Source organism: Molossus molossus, unplaced genomic scaffold (genome assembly GCF_014108415.1).
Source record: "Molossus molossus isolate mMolMol1 unplaced genomic scaffold, mMolMol1.p scaffold_m16_p_11, whole genome shotgun sequence".
Lineage (NCBI taxonomy): Eukaryota > Metazoa > Chordata > Mammalia > Chiroptera > Molossidae > Molossus > Molossus molossus.
Window position 1 is genome coordinate 67,712,004 of NW_023425346.1, and position 18,449 is coordinate 67,730,452.

At 36.2% G+C, this 18,449-nt stretch overlaps 1 protein-coding gene across 2 annotated transcripts in view; it reads right to left on the reverse strand.

The window, feature by feature from the left end:
- The window catches only part of DNAJC10 (DnaJ heat shock protein family (Hsp40) member C10), a 44,066-nt gene extending 27,157 nt beyond the window's left edge, over positions 1–16,909 (reverse strand). Inside the window, exons 1-10 of one of the 2 annotated variants that reach the window (XM_036254616.1) lie at positions 16,791–16,909; positions 15,010–15,358; positions 12,973–13,138; positions 11,251–11,301; positions 6,273–6,355; positions 5,904–6,035; positions 4,948–5,041; positions 3,557–3,634; positions 1,986–2,029; positions 1,146–1,283 (exon numbers count right to left, since the gene is read on the reverse strand). In XM_036254616.1, the coding sequence (XP_036110509.1) occupies positions 1,146–1,283; positions 1,986–2,029; positions 3,557–3,634; positions 4,948–5,041; positions 5,904–6,035; positions 6,273–6,355; positions 11,251–11,301; positions 12,973–13,138; positions 15,010–15,213 (990 nt within the window). In that variant the 5' untranslated portion in view covers positions 15,214–15,358; positions 16,791–16,909. Of the gene's footprint in view, positions 1–1,145; positions 1,284–1,985; positions 2,030–3,556; positions 3,635–4,947; positions 5,042–5,903; positions 6,036–6,272; positions 6,356–11,250; positions 11,302–12,972; positions 13,139–15,009; positions 15,359–16,234; positions 16,253–16,790 lie in introns of those variants that run through there. The other variant, XM_036254617.1, reaches the window with a different exon arrangement.
- Positions 16,910–18,449: the final 1,540 nt, after the last annotated feature.

Below are 18,449 nucleotides of genomic sequence, written 5' to 3' on the forward strand. Positions count from 1 at the left end.
GCAGAGATTTGTTAGGGACTATCAGGAGTATAGTTATAGACATCTAAATTTGAGAGATCAATTAATATCCCAGAAGAGAGGTTGAGTAGGCAGTAGGATATAGTACATGTCTGGGTGGAGGACAGAGATCTAGGCCACAGATAAAACTGGAGTTATCAGCACCAAGTCAATGTATACACACCTAAGTTGAGATCTGGAAGGATATTTAACAAAATTTGATGGTGCTGGTCTATTGGTGATTTGGTTTTAGTAAATTTTGCATCTTTCTTCACCATATATGAATTTTTGGAGTGAATATGTATGTTTACCAATATAAAAAAAAAGAGTAAAATACAGAAAAAAAAAACTAAAGGAAGTTCGTTCTTTATTATAGTATTTTATGTTGTTTGGGGTTTCCTAGGAACCTGTCTGATGTCCCATTGTGGATCCCAACTCCTTGACAACTACCTTGACCCTCAGTTTCCTCATTCATAAAATTAGGGAGATGAACCACACCAATAGTTCTCCAAACTGAGTTTATCATAATCTAACAGGGTGCTTAAAAAAAAAGATACTGGGTTCCAACCAAACCTACAAATGATATGTATTTTAATATCAGAAAATATACAAATAAATAGAAACCAATGAAAATTTAACCCAAGAATATATTCCATACCTTTGGGGTTTGAAAGTGTAACAGTTTATGTCAGTCAAAAATAATTCTTATAGCAGACTTTACAAACTGAAGTACATATTAAACAGAATCCCAGAGCCCTGGCCAGTTTGGCTTAGCGGTTAGAGCGTCGGCCTGCGGTCTGGAGAGACCCGGGTTCGGTTCCCGCTAAGGGCACGTACTTCGGTTGCAGTTTGTCCCCGGCCCTGGTTGGTCGTGCGGGTGGCAGCCACTCGATGTGTCCCTTCACGTCGATGTTTCTCTCTCTCTCTCCTTCCTCTCTCTCCCTCCCACTCTATCTGTACAAAAAATGGAAAAATATCCTCGGGTGAGGATAAAAAAAAAAAAGAATATAAACAGAATCCCAGAAATTTAATTTGTTCTAAATTATTAAATGTTCTACATTCAAATGATATAAACAAATTCGTTTTCTTGCTCATTGTTTACAAAGTATTTAAATGTGTGCATTTAAAGAAATGAAAATGATTCATACCAAAACATTGCTTTTCTCTTTGTTATTTAAAGTGGCTCCAGGAGGAAAATAGGCAGTAGTACTTGTTGTAATATCCAAACTTGTACAAAGGTTGGCCTGGGTGGCACAGTCCATCCATCCTACATTAACAAGACCATCCTAAAATGGAAAGAAAAAAACATATAGGTCATGTTGCAAGTGGAAGAAAAAGATAAAGGGATTTGGCAAAAACACTACTTTTCTATTGTAAATTAAACTGTTTTTTAAAAAACACCCAAAAAATGATACAAATTTGAATAACATGATTAATGTTACTAATAATGATGCTTTAAATTTAATATTGTTATTCATATTCATAACAATTAAAATTTGATCTAATATATAAAAATTACATTAACTTACATAGAAAACACTATTTATCAATATACATAGAACTCATAATTTCTGTAACTGGTAAACTCCCAACCCAAAAAGGGAGCTTCAACAACAAAGACTACTCCCTAACCATAATATGATGAGAGCTAAATAAATAACAAAAGAACAAAACAAAACAAAAAATAAAGTTTGGGAATGACAAACACACTAATATGTAACTCTTTGGTTCAAGAGGACTTCACAATTAAATTTCAGAATACTCAGCAGTGAATGACAACAAAAGCACCACATGTCAACATGTAGTGAACACAGCTAATTATCAGACACCTACAGTTATGAATACATTTGTCAGAAAACAAGAAAGATTACAAATAAGTGAGTTAAGTAGTCAAGAAACTACCAAAGACAATATCTGGAATTTGTTTTTAAATGTGTTTTTTTTTTTTTTTAACATGGCTATAGTCTTACAAAATAACTGATGCTTACCAACATGCCACTAAGCCTGAGACGTGTCTGTGAGGTCAAACAATCTAGAGGGAAAAAAAATAGCAAGCAATTTCAGCTTTATTAAGTGTATACTTTCAGTTGCCTTTTCACCAAATTATCATGTTGATTCTAAGGCAATTAATTGAGCTCTACTGGTAAATATTGAAACCTTTATTTACTAGGTAGATACTGTGCTCAAAGTCTCATTTTACACATGTAACTGATTCTTTCTTCTCTCTCTCTCGTTCTTTTATTCTCTCCCTTTGGTTTTCCATGATTTCTAGCTAAAGAGAAAAGGAGTAATTTTCTCTCAAGCATTCCTTTAGGATCTTTCTCCCAAATCTCTCCTCCTATCAATTATCCCCTTTACCTAAGATATCACATAATTTGGGGGAAATAACGAGTAATGAACCTATTTGATACAATTATGTAAAAAATCCTTAAAATAAAATAGCTTCTTCACTATTTATATAATAGTTCTGTAAATATGACTACCTGGGACTAAATGAGATAAATTTAGAAGAAAGGGAGCTGTAGCATCACAGAGCCTATAGAGATAGGTAAAATCTCTAGTTCTAAAAGTGTTCTTCATATGCAGTAGGCCAAAATGAGACAAACTCCTTAAGGGTCGACTAAATTTAAGAGTGATTTTATTTTCAAGGCAATACCTCTTCAACATAGCAGCATAAAGGCTGAGAGGTGAAGTGTCAGGACAAGATCTGTGTTGGGATTAAACATATGAAAATATATTAATAAATTAGGATATTCTGTAATCCTGGGACCAATTCTTAACCAATGTCACTGCTTGAATACAGTTTACAGTTTGTGGTTTGGTATGCAGCGTACTGAATTTTCAACTTACTCTACTGGGGAAAGGTTGCTAGAAATAGAAAGTTGTTATCTTCAGATATGTAATTTTATGAGGTAAACATATATCATGTATACATTTTCATATGTATTAAGTGTAAGACCAAGTCAGTAAATTATTATTTTGGGAGGATTGTATTGTAAATGACTATTTTTGCAAACTGTCAAATACTTCTGTGGCTATCTAAATGTACCATTTATTGTGAATATAATTAGGTTGGAAAACTTGCCCACCAAATAGATACCATAAATACTTCAAGAAATTAATAATTTTAAAACCTCTTACATGTAAATGGTAAAAAGATAAATATTTATTAAATAAAAAATTATAGCCTTGGACATAAATTGTAGTTTGAAGCACTTAATCAATTATAGTAACATACTTAGGATGGTCACCTAGTCTAAGATTACACACTTCCAGTTATAAGATTAACAAGTCTTGGGGATCTAATGTACACCATATACCGATAGTATATTATATACGTGAAATTTGCTGAGCGTTGATCAGGATGGAGGGATTAGTTAATGCTATCGTGGTAAGGTAATCACTCTGTAAATCATCAAATCAACATGTTGTACACAATGCTATTCAATTCTATCTCAATAAAGCTGAAAAAGTAAAAACAACAACAACAACAAAAACCCGTCATTTAAAAATTGTATGTCACAGTCCTCATGTATAACAAAATAATGAATAAAATTACCTCCTCCTTTGGAACAAAAAGTTATCAGCCAGCCAATACCAGCAGCAAAAGCAGTTTGTATGGCGTTAACAAAATTTCCTTAAAAGAAAATAAAGCAAATGTCTGATCACTTATTACTTGATAATGAAAATTGTTTACTAAGTGTGTTTTCCTTCTAATGCCATCCTCTTCCAATCCACTCTGAGTAGTATTCAGGATTTCCTAAAAATCCTCTTGAGCATGTGAAATTCATTCATTGGCTCTCCATTTTTTACATCACATAAAATCTAAATTCATTATTTCATTAAGAAACTCAAATTGGTGCCCTGGCCGGTTTGGCTCAGCGGTTAGAGCGTCGGCCTGCGGTCCAGAGAGACCTGGGTTCGGTTCCCGCTAAGGGCACGTACCTCGGTTGCAGTTTGTCCCCAGCCCTGGTCGGTTGTGCGGGTGGCAGCCACTCGATGTGTTCCTTTCACATCGATGTTTCTCTCTCTCTCTCTGTTCCTCTCTCTCCCTCCCACTCTACCTGAACAAAAAATGGAAAAAAAAAAAAAAAGAAACTCAAATTGGTAAGGCCCCTTCTGATCTGAGCTTTGTCTACCCATTCACAAGCCATATGACCCCATGACACTCCATGGCATTATTCATCCTTTTGTTTGAGTCATGAAGTACTGCCAGTTCCCCAAATACACAGTGAAACTTTAAGGTAACTCTTCCCTTTCATGGCAGATTGGGTCTGAATTCATTCCAGAATATTTTCTAACCTTTCCTCTTTTGCACACCTGAGTGTTCATATCCTTCATACTTCCCCAAGTTTACCTTTAGTATAATAATTACTATGTTGAATTTTAATGGTTTACTAGTGCCTTCCTCAATAAAATAATGAGGTCCCTGAAGTCAGGGATTATTAATTTTATTACTGAGCCCATTATTTAACATAGCTTCAGAGACAAAACTGGTATTCAATAAATTAGATATGAATACCATCATTTCATGAGTAATACACAGCAGTTAAATAACCCACCTAAAGTCACTTGATGAATTAAAAGCCTAAAATTAAATGAGTTTTTAAACTTTAAAATTAAACTGGATAGACATCAATTTACTGCTTGATATAGTATACTTATAAAAGCAATAAAACACCTGAAATTTGCCTTTTCATCTAGCCCCGCCTCATATCTATTTCTCATATCTGTATTGTTTTAGTTTCTTCTGTACACATATAGTTCATTTGTTAAATGTCTACTATTTAGTAGAGGTCGAAGCAAATGACACAATTCCCTTCTAAAAAAGCATGAAAATATTTTGAAAGTTCAATATTATTACCAAAATATTAATATTAGCACTGAAAAACTTAAATATCAATTTCAAAGTAGCCTTAAAAATCAAGCAAATTAAGAAAAGAAAATTACCTGCCCATAATTCTGTTACTGTACTTCTAACATGCTGCATGGCGAAACTCACTAAACTTTCCTTTGATCTGTCACCATGGTATTTCACTGCAGCCTATTTTTTTTTTAAACAAAAAGAGAAACATTTTTTTACAACCCGTTAAAAATAATACCAAATATTTTTGATTCTACATTATTTTGGAAAAATACAATAAGATCTGTTTCTCAAATGTACAATGTATTTCCAAAAGATATTCTGAAAATCTTGACTGTATAGATTTTATGGGAGACATTTTAATAAAAATATTTTAGTTTCAGTTTTATCACTTAAAATGGGGGAAACAAAGGGATATCAAAATCTTGTATCAAAGAGACAATACCTGAAAATACTTTGTATACTATAAAGTAGAATATGCATATAGGTTATATTATATTAAGATAGAAACTGAGCCCTGGCCGGTTTGGCTCAGTGGTTGGAGCATCAGCCTGCGGACCGGAGAGTTCCGGGTTTGGTTCCCGCTAGGGGCACGTACCAAAAAAAGATAGAAACTGAAATTGGTAAACATTTAATTTTGAAAGTAGTTAATCATTGAACAGTGTGGGTTTGAACTGCACGGGTCCACTTCTATTTGGAATTTTTTCAATTGGCCCATTCAGTTTAACTGTCCGCAGTTCAAACCTCTACTCTTGAAGGGTCAAACAGAGGTTGGGAATCCGTGTATGTGGAATGCTCACTTGAATTATGCACACTTTTTTTAGAGGTGCCACTAACCTCCATGTTATTATTCAAGGGTCAACTGTAATGGCATCTATAAGTATTCATAATATCCAAAATGTTTATGAAGTTGAGAGCCTAGTTATATGGCACCAAAAATAAGATTTAAATATCAAAACATCCTACAAAATCTTATATTTTATCTAGTATTTTCCTTGTTATAAAGTTACCCAAATTAAAAACTGCTAACTTTATCCCTTACCATTCCAGACCTAAAAATGAAGAGGCTGGGATAACTGTTCACTCCTTTCATTCGGCAAAGCATCCTATCATCACCACAGTTAACGGCTCCAATTCGAAGTAATCCATCCACTTCTTTAGCAAAGTCTCTCCACTAGGAGAAAAAAAGAAAACAAGTATTTCTCTGAACACATCCCTTGAACATACTTCAAGCTACACTTTCTTAAAGACTATTTTTAGCAAATAAAACCACAAGTATGTGAAAATATATAATAATTTCTAATAGTTATAATTGCTATTAATAGAAAAATCCCAATATATTAAAAAATTCAAATAACAGATCAATTAGAAATAATAAAACTTTAATAATCAGGATATAAAATATACATACTGTGGGAGCTAAATCATGGCAGTGTGAACATCCTGGAGAGTAAAAGTTCACAAACCACAGTTCTCCAGAATTAACAGCAACATCTAAAAGTACATGAAACCAAAACAACTTAGAACAATTTACTAAGTTCTGTGCATATTTTGATTTAAAGATTTTTGTTGAGATCAGAAAGAAAAAAGCTAGTCATACATCATTCATACTGCATTTATCAATCATTTTCTGTACAATTGTTAAGAAAATGTATTTCAACTGTCAAATAGTACCTTTAAAAAAAAAAAAAAAAACCTCTTCAAAGCCCACACTTGTATAAGAAGGAGTAGCATTGAACTGCTTAAATACCACATCACCATGAAGCTGTAAAAAGACAGGAAGCAACAGCCAAACCCCACACAAGAGTTTGTGTGGATGAGAGAAATGAAGAGAAACAGAGAGAGACAGACCGAGATTTAAGCTCTTCTACTATCTGCAGCGTAGGTTAAACACGGGGCCAATAAATTCTTACAGCTACTTCAAATTCTGAAAGAATGAAATAAGAGACCTCCATGATATAGTAAGGACTCTGGGGTTCAATTTAATCTTTGCCCTTAAGAATTTGCCTTGGAAAAATGCGTTATGTGAAAAGCATCAAAATTATTAACAATTATAAACTCATATTTTGTAAAATAACAGATCTGAATACCATATAATGTCTAGCCAACAATACATTCATTGTAGATTATAATCTATAAGATAAACTTATACAAGTCAACAAAATTTTTAACACTGTGCTCTAAAATTTAAGATAAAAAGGTGAAGACTATTTGCTTTTGGTTTTAATTCCGTATCAAAATCAGTGAGTTTTTAAATAAAATTTTCATAGTTTATAGTAAATATAGCAAGAGATAAAAACATGCATACTATTCTAAGTATATGTAACTGATTCAGGTTATTTAATAACATGTGTAGGACTCAATGTTCACCTACATTTCAATTACAAGATACACAAGCCTATGGGAAGCACAGTTAATCCATACATTACAGACAAGGTGTATGATTTAGGATTTTATCAGCTGTTCTTTGGCAATGTTTAGAAAGTATGAAAAACAGACCTCTCTATCTAGGTAGTCAAAATAATTGCCATGTTTATTTAGATCACGAACTGGTACTAATTTAGGTGAAATTTTAACAGTACAAATTTTAATAGAAATGGGATATTTCATTAGCTATTAACAAGTAATGAAGTGGTTATTTACATATAAAAAGAGAACAATTAAATAAGTATTATTGTTTGTTAAGTCTTAAAAATATGATGCACAACAAATCTAAATGGCATCAAATTTGATATGAAACCTTTTTTACAGTAAATATGTCCTCTATCTTCGTACTTTGATTTCATAGAGACTTTAACATATTTACGCAGTTCCCACTGTTGTTGAATAAGGTTAAAAATGTTTTTGATAGTGTATTATTAAAACTCAGTGGGATGTTTTTGTCCAACCCAGTGACCCAGAATACAACAAATATATTTCAAAATAAAATTTTTTTTGCTTCAAAACTAAACAACTACACATCTAAGTGAAATCTTACGGTATTTGCCTTTCTCTGTTTGATCTATTTCACTTAGCACAGTATCCTGTAAGTCCATCCATATTGCTGCAAATGATAAGGCTTCATTCTTTTTTATGGCTGAGCACTACTATTCCATTGTATATACGTACTTCATCTTTATACATTGTCTTTTGATTGGAACATTTAATCCATTTACATTTAAAATAATTATTGATAGGTATGCAGTTATTGCCATTTAATTGTTTTCTGATTGTTTTTGTAGTTCTTCTCTGTTCCTTTCTTATTTTCTTGCACTCTTCCCTTGTTTGTTGATTACTTCTGTAATGTTGTGTTCGGATTCCTTTTTCTTTATTTCTTGTATATCTCTCATAGATTTTTGATTTGTGGTTACCATGTGCTTCATATATACTGAGCTAGATTTACAGCAATCTATTTTAAGTTGGCTGTTGCTTCAGTTCAAACATGTTTTACACTCATTACCACTTTTACTTACCCCACCACATTTTTGTTGTCATTATTTTTTACTTCTTTTGTGTGTATCCCTTAATTTACTATTATAATTACACATGATTTTCCTACCTTTGCCTTTTTTTTTTAAATCCTCACCTGAGGACTTTTTTGCATTTACCTTCAGATAAAGTGGGGGGGGGGGCATTGATGTGAGAGAGACACACTGAGTGGTTACACCCACACACCCCCAACCAGGGCCAGGGACAAACTGCAAACGAGGTACATGCCCTTAGCAGGAACCAAACCCGGGGCTTTCCGGTCCCAGGCCGATGCTCTAACTGCTGAGCCAAACCAGCCAGGGCCTACCTTTGCCTTTTAATCTTCTGTACTAGCTTTAGTGTTGGTTGATCCACTGCTTTTATTATGCATTTGCCTTTGTCAGTGAATTTTTTCCTCTGTGGTGTATTTTCTTATTCATAGTTATGATTCCCCCACTTCTTGAAAAGGTCCTTTTAAAATATTTCTTGCGCCCTGGCTGGTTTGGCTCAGCAGTTGGAGTGTCGGCCTGCAGACCAGAGAGTTCAGGGTTTGTTCCCGCTAGGGGCAGGTACCAAAAGACAAACGATTTCTTGTAAAATTGGTTGGGTAGTGATGAACTCCTTTAGTTTTTCCTTGTCCAGGAAGCTCTTTATTTCTCCTTCCATTCTAAATAATGGCTTTCTAAAGAGTAATCTTGGTTGTAGGTCCTTGCTTTTCATCACTATTTTATGCAATCCCTTCTGAACTACAAAATTTTTGTTGAGAAATCAGCTGACGGTTTTAGGGAGTTCCCTTGTAGATAACTGCTTTCTCTTGATGTTTTTAAAATTGTTTTTAACCTTTGGTATTTTAATTATATCTTGGTGTGGATCTTTTTGTGTTCATCTTGTTTGGGACTCTCTGCGCTTCCTTAACTTGTATGCTTATTTCCTTTGCCACTTTAGGGAAGTTTCTAGTCATTAGTTCTTCAAATAGGTTTTCAATCCTTTGCTCTTTCTCTTTTCCTTCTGGTACCCCTATGATGAGAATGTTGTTACCCTTGATGATGACCCAAAGGTCCCATAAAATTATCCTCATTTGAAAAAATGTATTTTTACTGTCCTTATTGGGGCTGTGGAGTCCAGTGTGAGGCCGGGGCCCATTGCTCCTCAGTGGGGACCTCTGTGGCCAAGATATTCCTCTTGATTCTTAATCACCATGTGTAGGTGTATGACCAGCCTGTTTTTAGTCTCTACCCCTCCTACCAGTCTCAACGTGGCTTCTTTATAGGGCTTCTGTTCAGCTAGTTTTCAGGTGTTTTGCAAGGATGGCTGTTTTATAATTTAGTTGTAATTTTGAATGGTCATGCGAACATGCGAGTATAGTCTTTACCTACTCTGCCACCTTGATTGGAAGTCCGATGAAAACATTTTTTAATCCTTACCCCGAAGACATTTTTTGCATTTATCTTCAGACAGAGTGGGAGGGAGAAAGGCAGAGAAACATTGATGTGAGAGAGACACATCGACTGGTTGCCACCCACACAACCCCAACTGGGGCCGGGAACAAACTGCAACCAAGGTACGTGCCCTTAGCGGGAACCGAACCTGGGTCTCTCTGGTCCTCAGGCCAACGCTCTAACCACTGAGCAAAACTAGTCAGGGCCTGATGAAAACATTTTAAAGCTTTCAAAGTGGAGTTTATTAATCACATTTTCTCCTCTACACTACAGTTGAACATTCTAGAATTTCACTCTTGATAAAAACAAGACTTGGACTAACTTTCCCACTATAACTGCAGAACTAAACAAAATATACATGATTTCTGTTGAAAGCATCTGAGTTAGCAATGTAGTGAAGAATTAGGGGACAAGATATGAGAGACAGTAGAAATCAGAGGGTCAATGTCTGCCACCTCTAGAAGTAGTAGTTGACAGGTAAGAAACTGAGCAGAACTTTCAATAGAATCATGAGGCTAGAGGGACAAAAACAGAATTCAGGGCACATGTAAGGAAGGGTATTATAAATAAAAATGAATGAGAGAATAACCAGTCTTCTTAAAATCCAAAGGTCAGCTTCTAAATCATTTCAATCTCTGTTTGGCAAAGCTGATCTGAGACCTAGCCAGAAGAAAGCATAACCTTCTTCTGGAGGAAGAGTACATAACTTTAAAATAACATAACTTGATATAATCAGATATACAAAAGATAAGACTAAGCAACCAAACCAATAGAAACAACTGATAATGGAAAAGGGACCCATAACCAAGTACACTAATGTGATATTTACATAAGTACAAATTGATAATACTCTCTATGCTTGCTATTTTCCCTTGGCTTCTTCAACTAAAACTTCATCCTCAGCTTGTTATAGTGCAGTAATATGAAGAGTAATATTAAGGATCAGATGGAATGGTGGCAACTTTGTTGTCTTCCAACTTTTATCCTCTATGCATATATGTATACCTTTTGCAGGATTTGTATTATACTGCACATACAATTTTGTTTTAGGCTTTTTTGCACTTAACATACTCTAGAATGTTGTAAAAACTTTTTCATAATGTGGAAAATACATAGAAAAAAGAATGATATTGTTCATTATAATTTCAAATGTGTCAATCATACACAAACACACATACATAAAATGTTGAGGATATTGCTTAATTAGCCCTTCCAAGATTTCCTTTCCTTACCTGTAAAATGTGACGAATTATTGTAGCTACTGCACAGGCATGTCATTAAAGTACATTCAGACAATGGAAGAAAAGTTAATGATGACGATACAATAAACTATGTAAAAATCTTAATTATGGTTATAGAACATTATTTAATATATAACATATACTATATAACCTGGCAAAAATTCCAAAAATTTCTAAATTCTAAATATATTTGTCCTCAAGAGTTTTAGATAAGAGATTGGTCTTGGGCTAATTTTAGAAAATTTTATGTCTGTAAACTTACCAAATTCTCTTCTGTCCAATGTTATGATTTCAGGATCATCATCATAAATACCTAATTTTAAAAGTATATAAAAATTATAAAATTAAAAATTCATCATAAAAGTAAATTGCCACATTAAAAATAGGTTACTTACTATTTTTTAATCATAAAAGACCAGATTACTATACTAAATCTCAAAGTTGAAAAATATGCAACAAACTATGAGAAAAGCCAAGAGTATACAAAATCACTGATAGTACATTTAAATAGTGATCAAGATATTAGTTTTCTGATATGGACTGTGTTTATGGGGTTCCTAATATTCACATAATTTCATCTCCTCAGAAAATTTATGTTTCTTAAACATTTTATTTGGAAATAGTTATAGACTTATAGGAAGTTGTAAAAAATAGTAGACTTTCATGTACCGTTTACCCAGCTTCCCCTAATGGTGACATGTTATATAGTTTTAGTATAATATCCAAACCAGGAAATTGATGCGGTACATTACTGTTAACTAGACTACGGACCTCATTTATTTTTCAATTATGATTTTAATAAGTGGTATCATTTTAAATTATATTCTATGGCTGAAAGTCTTATAGTTAAAATATTTACTGAGGTAGACACACATTTGTTAAGTATAAATTTTATTTACCGTAATAATTAAAATCAATGTGACAAAATTTCTCATTACTATTATAAAATATCCAAATAATATTAGAGATGGATATAGACCAAGAGTCAGCAAACTTTTTCTGCAGAGGCCAGTTAGTAAATATTTCAGGTTTTGTGAGACAATTTCTGTCACAACTACTCAACCCTGCCCCTGAAGTGTGAAAGAAGCCACAGACAGTATGTAAATAAATGACATAACTGTACAGGGTATAATTCAGAAACATTGCGGGTTTGGTTCCAGACCCCAGCAATAAAGCCAGTATCAAAGCAAGCTGTAATCTTTTTGCTGGTAGAAGGTTTTGCCTCCAATTTGTAAAAAATGCAAGACCTGCAAATCTCAATAAAATGAAGTATGCTTGTATCCAAAAAAACTTTTTTATAAAAACAGGTGGCAGGCTAGATTTAGACTGAAATGCAAATTGCTGACACCGATATAGACTGTTGTGAATATACCTGAAAATAATACTTTGAAAAGAAAGTTAGTCTTGAGAAACAAATACAATAGTTATAAACTGAAAAGATTTTTAGTCTAATATAAAAGCATACCTCAATTCTTAGCCTGCATTTGAGGCTAATTAATGATTTAATAGAAATATTGGGTACTTGATACCTGTGTTTACTCCCTCCTTCCCTTGACTTTTACTTGTTTACTCTCTCTGTTCTTGCCTCATTTCTTATTCCTGTCAACAACGTAAATCATATTAAAGATGGCATTTCTACTGAAGTGACCACTATTAAAAGAAACCTTAGCTCTTTTTGGAAAATATGATGCGCTAAAAATCTTGAAAGGCTTCAATATTTAACTTCTAGTGCAAATATTTTAAAATTAAATAGTACTCCTAATTTTAAAAGTATTTCACAAGATTATGACCTAAACACTTTCATATCTGTGCAGGTAACAGTTACCACCCGACTTTCCTTTTGAATTACACATCAATGTTACATTAAAAAGAGTCAAGGTGACAAGGTGACATATTAACTACATAAGCTAAGTGGTGAAACAAAATTAATTTTCTAAATTTACCCAAATAAAAAATAAGAATTTCATAAGGAATATCATCTTACCAAAATCATAACGATAGTAATTCCAGCTTTCATACTGGCCTCCTTCTTGATTATCTGCAAGTCCCTTTTCTCCGTATTTGTCATACTTTTTCCGCAGATCTTCATCTTTGAGTACTTCATATGCTCTATTTATTTTTAAAAAATCACTATGTGCATTTGGGTTGTTCTATTAAAAAATATTAGATATAACATTTACTTCAGATACATTATGAAGTCTCTTCAGAACCTGTATCTAGATTTAATTTAATCCTGAGATTTCTGGGAGAACAGATATCCAAGTAAGGAGGAGTTGTACAATATGAAGTGGGTTATCATGGGTTCAAATAAAAAAGGATTTTTAAAGAACTTCAATCTTAAAAACTAAGTAAAAGAGAAATGAGAACTGGTGCCTCAAAAGACTGATAGATGTGATTATACAGTGTAAGTCATTCCTTCTAAGAAATGCAACTGAGAAAAAACTGACTAATGAATCCTTGGAAAGCCAAAGGATTTCAAAGAAATTTGAAAGTTATTTTTCTATCTGAGGCAAAACTAATATATAACTTAAAAAAGTATGTACCACAATTCATCAGATAATTAAATAAAAACTAAGATCAGAGTAACAACTTAAACCTGGATTGGAAATATTCCTTATTTGTTACTATTTCAAAGCACTGGTTTTTGAAGAATGCTTTCATCTAAATAAGACTTAATTGTAGAAGGTCTACCACCTTTCATATGGAAACTTAAAAAAAATTACATTCTGAAATTTTAAAGAAAAATAAAAGAATAAGTATCCTATAAACAGTAGGCTATAGGTTCCAGGGAAAGATTAGCAAGTAAAGAGAATTTTATAAAAATATAGATTCTAGTACTCAGCATTAGCAATCAAATAAAATAATCCCTTTTTAAAAAATTCTATCTAGCCCTGGCCGGTTTGGCTCAGCGGTTAGAGCGTCCGCCTGCGGTCCGGAGAGACCCGGGTTCGGTTCCCGCTAAGGGCATGTACCTTGGTTGCAGTTTGTCCCTGGCACTGGTTGGTCGTGCGGGTGGCAGCCACTCGATGTGTCCCTTTCACATCGATGTTTCCCTCTCTCTCTCTTCCTCTCTCTCCCTCCCACTCTGTCTGTACAAAAATGGAAAAATGTCCTCGGGTGAGGATAAAAAAAAATAAAAAAATAAAAAAAAAATTCTATCTAGAAAATAGAACATAACCATATCTTTTTCCTTGAAGAGTGTCAAATCTCAATAAAAAATTAGGTGATTTATAAAAATACCATAAGAATTAAAACTAATTTAGTTTTGAAAGATTACATCATTGAATACATAATCAAATATTTATGATTGGAATTAACTGGATTTGGCTGTTCTCAAGTTTTATTTATAATACTTCCTGAATCTGGTCCTAGATTTGTATATGGGAGAAAATAGTAAAAGTCGAGCATACTATTAATAGCCTGCTATTATTGCCATTTTTACCAAGACGAGTTCTTTAAGGAAATAGAACTGCTCGAAAATACTTTATTTTAACCCACTATACTAAGAAAATACTTCACAGACACAACTGTCTGCTTTGGGATTTACATCTATAATAGAACTGTTGGAAATTTAGTTTTCAAATTAAGAGGAAATTGCAGTTTTTGTACTGACATTCCTTTATACTGTTCTAAACAAGAACATTTTGCTTCTTCTGTTTTTAGTACATAAGTTGAATTACAATTTTTGACGTGATTGTTCTTGAGCATTTTGAGCATTTATTTATTTATGGAGGGGAGAGAGAGAAAGACAGAGAGAAGAGAGGGACAACATCGATGTAAGAGAGACACATTGATTGGCTGCCTCTGCATGCACTCTGACCAGGGCCAGGGATTGAACCTGCAACCCACGTACATGCCCTTGACCAGGAATCAAACCCATGACTCTCTGGTGTGCAGGTGGACGCTCTAACCACTGAACCACACCGGCCAAGGCAAGCACTTATTTAAAATAATTTAAGTAGCTATCCAAAGTCACTAAAATACATTAATCAGATATGTTTAAAAAGAAATTTTTACCTACCGGGTTTTTATCAGGATGAAGCTTCAATGCTAACTTCTTGAAAGCTTGTCTTATTTCTCTACTGCTTGCAGTTTTGGATACTCCAAGTAAACTGTAAAAATCCTGATCTGTGTCCACTAAAATGGCCATATACACTATTAGAAAACAGAGAATGACTCTTTTCAAGTCTCTGACATAGTCATCTTTATTCAACCAGACTCCCATTCTTTTTCTTATACAAGTTCTGATTTAAGTGAACATTAAGATACACCGCTGGTTCCAGTTGATGTAATATGCAAGACTGAGAACTTCTGTCCACATTATTCCAAGGGTGATTCAAACATCATGAAATTGTCTCCCAAAAGTCAATCTAAAGAGGAAACCAAGTAGTTAAAATACATTAAAAAAACACACACCCAAAACCCAGCAATAACACGATTTCTTAAATAACAATGGTTAGCAATACAATCTCCATTAAATAGCAAATCAGAGTGAGTGCCTCAGGCTCTATTCTTTGGGGACCCCTTTCGCTGCTTCCTATCCAGGTATCCAGATTTGTGAAATCACCCAAGATAGCAGGTAAAAGGTAGAAGCTAGTGTGTGGCTCTAGCTAGCTAGAACATTTACAAAACAAACTTAGCAATTTGTTCTGATCAGCACCAGAACACAAGGGCAGGGGGGACTGTTTCCTTCCTTTTTCTACGAAGCTCTAAGCATTGCCCTTTTGTTATATCACTTCCTTTCTGGCTACTTCTTCACTCCTTGAATGATATCCAGTTTTCATTTTAACCAAATTTCACCTGTAGACAATATTCTTTGGTGGGGACTAGAAGGAAGCACAGGTGCCTTCCAGAGGGTCCCATTTTCCATATAATCCTTACAAAAATGGCAGTGAATTTTTATTGTTGTAATAGACAACTTACATATTAGACCATTTTTCCCAAGTTTTTTTCAGAAGATTCTTACATTACATGTAAGTAGAGACTAGTTTATAAAAACAGAAAAGTAACTACAAGCTAGCAAAGTTTATGTTTGGTAGAAATACAAATAGAAAAAGAAAAAAAGAAGAGAATTAGTTATTCAGACATGCCCACCTTGTGTAGGAGAAAAATAAAATCAGATCACAAGTTTAAGTATACTTTCCTTCCAAAGATCTCCTAACGCTTCGAAAAAGCTAACTTTCCTAGCATCCTCACGTTCTTTCTTCATTTAATCCTAAATGTCCATTTAAAATGTCTGTCCTTACCTGTGAATGGCCCTTGACTCATTTCTAATCCCTCCTTTCCATTCCACCAAAAAATACCTTTGTAAAATACAGTGATGGCTATTAACAAGTATCCAGCCTAGAAAACAAGGGTTAGGAAAAGACGGAGAACATATTCTCACACCCCTTTGGGTCAAGCGGTGCTCCCTGCCTAGCAGCTCTCGGCGTGCGTGTGTGACTTGCTCTGTGCTGAGCAAATGCAACACGCACACCTTCCTGCAGCTATCACTCCAGACTGGGATGCGAGGCCGGGGAAAGGATGGAGACCGTGGGTTACAGGGGGTCAAGTGTGAAGTCTCTGGCCTCGAAAGGGAGAAAAGAGCCCGAGTCACCGAAGCTCAAGTGAGAAACTGGAGCAAGCAGCGGGGAACGGCTGGCGGGAAGAAGGTGGTGTAGGTAACGGGGAAAAGGGGAGCGCGAACACAGTTAACCGGCCGCCCAGCGAAAAGGGTTCACATTCAGGCGCAGGGCAGTCCCGCCCTCCCTTCAAAGAGGGCCCGGGGCGCGCCGCTCCAGCCGAGCCCCGGCCCATGCCCACCTCGGTGCTGCCGGGCCGGCTCCAGCAGCTACGCCCCCATCCTCAGTCTCCGCGCGCAGCCGGGCGTGCGGCAGGCCAGCACCCAGTCTCTGACCGCCGGCGCCGCGCTCGGGACGGGCGGAGAGGCGCACCGGCAGCAGCAAGCGCGGCCCCCTCCAGTCGGCTCCTCGCGCGCCGGTCTCCGGGCGAGCAGGGGCGGGGCCTGGCGCGGGGCACTGTGGGAAAGGCGTGGCGCGCTCCGCCTGAAAGGACGCCGCCGGCCGGGGTGCGCGGCGGCGGCGGGGTGGGGAGGGCGGTGTAGGTTTAGGTTGACGTGGCGGTCGGCGCGGAATCCGGCTCCGGCTCCAACCCGGAGCTGAGGGACACGCCATAACCGCAAAGTCCGCACCCCCGCACTTAGGGGACGGGCGCCTGCCGAGGGCCGGAGGCGGTACCCTGAAGTTCGCCCCTTTCTGCTCCTGTTGCTATGGTGACGGGGAAACCCGGAGGGCGGGTTCGGGCGTGCGATTTTCCTGTTCTTAAAGGGAAGGCCGGTCTGCGGAGCTTTCTCTGGTGGGTGGGGCAGAAAGGGGAAATTTTGCAAGGAAAATGAAAGCTTGGGCCTTGGCCTGGTTGCTCAGTTGGTTAGAGCGTTGTTCCCATACACTAAGGTTGAGGGTTCAATCCCCCGTCAGGGCACTGGGAGAAGCAGCCAATGAATGCTTAAATAAATGGAACAACAAAATTGATCTCTCTCTCTCAGGGAAAAAAAGGAAAGCTTGACTGATGTGACACTGATTTCAATGTCAGACTAGAGGTTGCAGAGGCAGTGCTTTCCCCTCCTCACCTCTGATTCCAGCCATTTACATAAGAAACCCTGGTTCTTTGCAGAATGATATTTAGATAGCAAGACCCAGGTGCTAGGCACGGCCCATGCTGTTGAAATGCTGTTACTTACTTACTTACATACATGCCTTTTCAGTGATAGAGGTAGGGACTATATGTACATGCACACACACATACCGAGATTCATATTTACATATTTATGAAACTGAGTTTACACCAAAACTTTCAATTCCAATGTAATGGTACAGGAGTCATTCCATTCATTCTAGTTTTCTCCTTTCCACATAGGTAGCTCCTTTCCCTGACAAAGAAAAACCTGTTTCCAGTTATCCTTGCTGTATATGTACTTAACTTGCAATCCTCTGGTATGTAACCAATCTCCCATTGCTGATGCTAGTCCCTCTCCTGTGCAGTTGCCCTCCTCATCCTGCTTGGGTTCCCACACTTTATACTGGCCTGTTCTCAGCTGCTTCACTCAGGTTCCAACCTATGCCAGGCTGCCCTCCCACAGGAACACCCTGAAAGGCCCTTCTTTTACCTCTGCCCGGTGTGGACACACTCCTCCCCTTGGTTAGACTCTGATACTGTGCCTGCCCACTTAGTGGCTTTTGGTCTGAATTATTCAGGATGGGAAGGCCCATGATTATTTTTTAATAATCATGTAAACTATAGTTTGAAAAATGTATTGTAGGAGGCTGGTAGCAAATATAGGAAAACTGTCTATGAGAGTATTATAATGGACCAGGTGATAGATGATGATGGCTTGGACTAGGGGGGAGTTAGTTCATATAGAGAGAAACGAACAGATTAAAAAAAAAAATAGGTAATATGTGT